General features: G+C 40.5%; 1 protein-coding gene across 1 annotated transcript in view; it reads right to left on the reverse strand.

The window, feature by feature from the left end:
- PSMG2 (proteasome assembly chaperone 2) overlaps window positions 1-6,732 on the reverse strand; it is a 55,832-nt gene that overhangs the window by 34,946 nt on the left and 14,154 nt on the right. Inside the window, exon 3 of the mRNA XM_007951674.2 lies at window positions 1,881-2,052. Coding sequence (XP_007949865.2) covers window positions 1,881-2,052 — 172 coding nt within the window. The remainder of the gene's footprint in view (window positions 1-1,880; window positions 2,053-6,732) is intronic.

The following is a 6,732-nucleotide window of genomic DNA, read 5'->3' on the forward strand; positions in this document are numbered from 1 at the left end:
ATTCAATATTTTGCCCATAGAATCTCTCAACATTGCAACTGGAGGCTTAAATTTTTTCTTCAATTCTTTCAGCTTGAGAAATGCTGAGCGTGTTCTTCCCTTTTAGTTTTCAAACTCCAGGTCTTTGCACATTTCATTATAGTAATTGGCTTTCTCTGCTCGAGTTGCTCTTTGAAATCTTCTGTTCAGCTTTTTATCTTGTCATTTCTTCCATTGGCTTTAGCTACTCTCTGCTCAAGGGCAAAAAGTTTCAGAGTCTCTTCTGTCATCCATTTTGGTCCTCTCTTCTTTTCTCGTCTTTTTAGTGATCTCTTGCTTTCTTCATGGATAATGTTCTTGATATCCTCCCACAATTCTTCTGGTTTTTGGTCATTGGTGTTCAATGCATCAAATCTATTCTTTAGATTGTCTCTAAATTCAGGAGCGATATAGTCAAGACCATATTTTGGCTCCCTTGGACTTGTTTTAATTGTCTTTAACTTCAAGTTGAACGTAAGCAGTTGATGGTCTGTTCTACAATCAGCTCCTAGCCTGGTTTTGGCTGAAGATATTGAGCTTTTAGCTTTTCCACTGCCTCTTGCCACAGATGCAGTCAATCTGATTCGTGTGTGTTCCATCTGGTGAAGTCTATGTGTGTAGAGCCGCCGCTTGTGCTGTTGAAAAAAGGTGTTTGCAATGAACAACTCATTGGCCTTGCAAAATTCTACCATGCGAGTTCTCTCACCATGGCCAAATTTTCCAGTTACCGGTCATCCTTCTTTGTTTCCAACTTTTGCATTCCAGTCACCAGTGATAATTAACACATCCTGATTGCATGTTCGGTCAATTTCAGACTGCAGAAGTTGATAAAATTCTTCAACTTCCTCATCTTTGGCTTGGTGCTTGGGGCACAAATTTGAATAACAGTCATATTAACAGCTCTTCCTTGTAGGCGTATGGATATTATCCTATCACTGGCAGCACTGTACTTCAGGACAGATCTTAAAACATCCTTTGTGATGATGAATGCCACGCCATTCCTCTTCAAATTGTCACTCCCAGCATAGTAGATCACATGGTTGTCTGATTCAAAATGGCCAAAACCAGTCCATTTCAGCTCACTGATGCCGAGGATATCAATCTTTATGTGTTCCATTTCATTTTTGACGACTTCCAATTTTCCTAGATTCATACTTCGTACATTCCATGTTCCAATGATTAATGGATGTCTGCAGCTGTTTCTCTTCAATTTGAGTGGTGCCACATCAGCAAATGGAGGTCTCAAAAGCTTTACCTTCTCCATAGGACTAAGAATGGGTTTACTCAGATGTTTCAGCTCTTTCCCAGTCTTATTCTGAGAGCCTTCTAACCTAATGGGACTATTCATAAAGTTGCGCAGTAACGTATCAAACAGTGTTTCTTTGCTCTTCGTAAGGTTTTCCCTGGCCAGTTCTTTGAGAAGTGGACAGCCTCTTCCTTCTTCCTAGTCTGTCTCAGTCTGTAAGCTGGGTTGATACCTGTGCACCATGTGCATCCCACTGGGTTTGAAACACCAGTGGCTCAGCCTCAAAACTCACATCAACATGTCACCACGGTAGGACAAACCAACAGACAAGTTTGTCTCCCTATTGGAAACTTCTCACACCACCCTTACCTGAGTCCTTGCAGCTGACTCCTCTTCTGTTTGGATTCCTGGGCCTTTTAATCCCCTTTTTCCCACTCTCCCGCCCTGCTGCTTTGGGTGTGCCTGAGTTTCCTCTCCTCACCTGGATCCCTGTGGCTGACAAGTAAGTGCTGTAAGTACTTGAAGCTGCAAGTAAGTGCTTCAAAATAGCATCCATGTCTCTTTCTAATTTAAAACAACTCTGTAGTAGAATAAAACTTGCTGAAGTCATACATACCTTCAGCATTTATACTGAGTTCTGTTGAGTTTTCTTCTGTGGTTGCATATGGATTATTTCCAACCATCGGCACAAGACAATCGGTATAGAAGTAACCAACCTTAAACATATTCAGTGTGGAAATAATCAGATCTATAGCAAGTTGGCCAACATTTCCAACGGACACTGCTGGCTGAAATCATAAAAATGTTTGATAAGTCTTAGATATTAACAGCATGTTAAAAAAATTTAGATTGAATAATCATAGTCATAGTACAGAAATGTGTACTTAAGGTATATTATAACTAGATACTGACTCTATTTCATTAGCGATAACTTGAGATATCAGCTGGGACTTTTACCACTTTTGAGACTATTCATTTACCAAACACTCATTGAGCACCTGTTGTTATGTTGTTTTGGTACTACCTGTTATGTTGTTTGGAGCACCTCTTATGCTGTTTCTTGGAGCTGCCTCCAACTCACAGCAACCCTATGTACAACAGAATGAAACACTGCCTTGTTTTGCACTGACAGTCCTCGCTTTGCATGAGCTCATCCTGTAGCAACTGTTGTCAATCCATCTCATGGAGGATCTTCTATTTTTTGCTGACCCACTATTTTACCAAGCTTGATATCCTTCTCCAGGAGAGCCTTCTGACAACATGACCAAAGTGGGTAAGACAAAGTTTGGCTATTCTCGCTTCCAAGGAACATTTTGGCTGCACCTCTTCCAGGACAGATTTGTTTTTCTGGCAGTCAATAGTATTTTTGGTATTCTTTGCCAACACCACAATCCAAAGGCATCAACTCTTCTTTGGTGTTCCTTATTCACTGTCCATGCATATGAGATGACTGAAAATAACACGTTCGGTCAGACACAATGTGACATCTTCACTCCTTAAAATTTTAAAGGTCATTTGCGGCAGATCTGTCCAGTGCAATGTAACATGTTTTCTTGACTGCTGCTTCCACGGGTGCTGATTGTGGCTCCAAGTAAAATCCCTGACAAGTTCAGTCTTTTCTGCATTTAATGGAGTGTTGCTTATTGCTCCAATTGTGAGAATTTCTGTTTTATGTTGCAGTGTAATCCATACTGATAGCTGTAGTCTTTGATGCTCATCAGTGCTTCAAGTCATCTCCACTTTCAGCAAGCAAGGTGGTGTCATCTGCATATCACAGGTTGTGATATACCAGTTCCTCCAATCCTGACACCACGCTCTTCCTCATACAGTCCAACTTCTTGGATTATTTGCTCAGCATACAGATGGCGTAAGTATGCTCAGGATACAGCCCCGACGCATAGCCTTCCTGAATGTAAACTATGCAGTATCTCCTTGTTCTGCTCGTATGACTGCCTCTTGGTTTATGTACAGGTTGCTCATAAGCACAATTGTTTTGGTATCCCATTCTTCACAATGTTATCCATAATATGTTATGATCCAGACAGGTGAATACCTCTGCAAAGTCAGTAAGACACAGGTAAACATCTTTAAGGTATTCTCTGCTTTCAGCCAAGATGCAACTGATATCAGCAATGATATCCTTCATTCCATGTCCTCTTCTGAGTCCAGCTTAAATTGCTAGAACTTGCCCCAACCGTTTTTTGAATCATCTTCAGCAAAATTTTACTTGCATGTGGTATTAATGATATTCAATAATTTCCACAATCTGTTGGATCACCTTTCTTTGGAATGGGCACAAATATGGATCTCTTCCAGTCAGTTGGCCAGGTAGCTGTCTTCCAAATTTCTTGGCATAAATGAGTAAGCATTTGTTCAAACATCTCAACGGGTTTTCTGTCAATTCTTGGAGCTTTGTTTTTCACCAATTCCCTCAGAGCAGCTTGGAATTCTTCCTTCAGTAACACCGGTTCTTGATCACATGCCACCTCCTGAAGTAGTTAAATATCAACCATTTCGTTTTGGTACAATGACTCCAACTATTCCTTCCATCACCTTTTGATGTTCCTGCATCGTTCAGTATTTTGCCCAGAGAACCCTTCAGTAAAGCAACTCAAGGCTCGATTTTTTTCTTCAGCTCTTTCAGCTTGAAAAGTGCTGAATGTGTTCTTCCCTACTGGTTTTCTAACCCAAGTCTTTGCACATTTCATTATAATACTTTGTCTTCTTGAATTACCCTTTGAAATCTTCTGTTCAGCTCTTTTATTTCATCGTTTCTTCCATTCACTTTAGCTACTCTGCATTCAAGAATAAGCTTCAGCATCTCTTCTGAACATCTATTTTGGTCTTCCCTTCCTTTCCTATCTTTAATAATTGTTTGCTTTCCTCATGTATGATGTTCTTGATGTCATCCCACAACTCATCTGGTCTTCAGCCAGTGGTGATTTATTAAATATATTCTTTATAAGGTCTCTAAATTCAGGTGGGATATAATCAAGGTCGTATTTCCGCTCTCATGGACTTGCTTTAATTTTCTTCAGCTGCAACATGAACTTGCATATAGCAATTGATGGTCTGTTCCACCATCAGATCCTGGCCATTTTGACTGATGATATTGGGCTTCTCCATCACCTTTCCCACAGATGTATTTGATCTGATTCCTCTGTATTCCATCTGGTAAGGTCCACATGTATAGCTACTGTTTGTTGTTGAAAAACGTACTTATGATGAATAAATCATTGGTCTTGCAAAATTCTATCATGTAATCTCTGGTGTCATTTCTATTACCAAGGTCATAGTTTCCAACTACCAATGATTCTTCTGTTTCCAAGTTTCCCATTCCAATCACAAATAATAATCAACACATCTTGATTGCGTATTTGGTCAATTTCTGACTGTAGAAGTTGGCAAAAATCTTTAGTTTCTCCATCTTTGGCTTTAGTGGTTGGTATGTAAATTTGAGTAATAGTGGTATTAACTAGTTTTCTTGTAAACATATGGGTATTTACCCTATCACTGACAGCATAGTACTTTAGGACAGATCTTGAAATGTTCTTTCTGATGATAAATGCAACACCATTCCTCTTCAATTTGTCATTCCTGGCATAGCAGATCATATGACTATCTGATTCAAAATGGCTAATACCAGTCCATTTCAGCTCAGTAACGCGCAGAATATCAATCTTTATCTGTTCCATTTCATTTCTGCAAACTTTCAACATTCCTAGATTTATACTTTGTATATTCTATGTTCTGTTTATGAATGCTTGCAGCTGTTTCTTCCCATTTTGAGTTATGCCCTATTAGTAAATGAAGGTCCCAAAAGCTTTATTTCCTTCACGTCATGAAGGCTGACTCTACTTTGAGGAGGCAGTTCTTCCCCAGTCGAATTCTGAGCACCTTCCAACCTGAGGGGTTCATATTCTGGCACTGTATCAGAAAATGTTTCACTGTTATTCACAAAGCTTTCCAGTAATATATCAGACAGTCTTTTACTGCTATTCATAAGGTTTTCACTGGCCAATTTTTTCAGAAGTAGATTGCCCCGTCATTCTTCCCAGTCTGTCTTCGTCTGGAACTTTCCACCACGGGTGGTATCTGAAATACAATGGCACAGCCTACAGCTTCACAGCAATATGAAGTCACCACAGTGCAAGAAACTGACAGATAAGTGGTGGTATTCACAGCCTACTATGTGTCAATCTTTGCTGCAGGCACTGAGTATACAAAAAAAAAAAAAAAAATTGTTGCCCTTGTGGAGGCTTGCTTTCTAGCAAGGATGTGGTTTACCTACAATAAACAAAATAGGTAAAATACACAGCAAAATATTCCTCAGTAAATGCTTGTTGTTGTTGTTGGGTGCTGTCGAGTTGTTTCCAACTCACAGCGACCCCATGCACAGCAGAAAGAAACACTGCGCGATCTCGCACCAGCTCCATGCTCCTTGCTATACTTGAGCTCATTGTTGTAGCCACCGTGTCAATCCATCTCGTCGAAGGCCTTCCCCTCCTTCATCGACCCTCCACCTTACCAACCATGACATCCTTCTCCAGGGAATGGTCCCCTTAGACAACATGACCAAAGCAGGTGAGACGAAGTCTGGTCATCCTTGTTTCCAAAGAGCATCTCGGCTGCACTTTCTCCAGGGCAGATCTGTTGGTTCTTTTGGCAGTCCATGGTACTTTCAGCATTCTTTGCCAGCACCACAATTCAAAAGCATCAACTCTTCTACGGTCTTCCTTATTCACTGTCCAGTTCTCACACACATACGAGGCAATTGAAAATATCATGGCTTTGTGTCAGGTGCACCTTAGTCCTCAAGGAGACATCCTTGCTCCTCAGCACTTGAAAGAGTTCCTTCGCAGTCGACCTGCCCAGTGCTACACGTCATCTAATGTCCTGACTGCTGCTTCCGTTGGCATCGATTGTAGAACCAAGCAACGTGAATTCGTTGACAACTTCAATCTTTTCTCCATTTATCGTGATGCTGCTTATTGGTCCAGTTGTGAGGATTTTTGTCTTCTTTATATGTAGATGTAATCAATACTGCACACTGTGTTCCTCAATCTTCATCATTAAGTGCCTCAAGTTATCCTCACTTTCAGCAAGCAAAGTTGTATCATCAGCCTATCTCAGGTTGTTAGTGATTCTTCCTCCAACCTGATGCCACGTTTTTCTTCAAATAGTCTACCTTCTCGGATTATTTGCTCAGCATATAGATTGACTAAGTACGGGGAAAGGATACAATCCTGACACACTCCCTTCCTCATTTTAAACCATGCAGTGTCCCCTTGTTCCGTTCAAATGACAGCCTCCTGGTCAAGGTACAGGTTTCTCATGAGTAAAATCAAGTGTTCAAGAATTCCCATTCTTTTCAATGTTATCCATAATTTGTCATGATCCACACAATCAAATGCCTTTGCATAATCAATAAAGCACAAGTAAACATCTTTCTGGTATTCTTTGCCTTG

This window comes from Orycteropus afer, unplaced genomic scaffold (genome assembly GCF_000298275.1).
Source record: "Orycteropus afer afer isolate SDZICR_OR568_19922 unplaced genomic scaffold, OryAfe1.0 scaffold00307, whole genome shotgun sequence".
Classification (NCBI taxonomy): Eukaryota; Metazoa; Chordata; class Mammalia; order Tubulidentata; family Orycteropodidae; genus Orycteropus; species Orycteropus afer.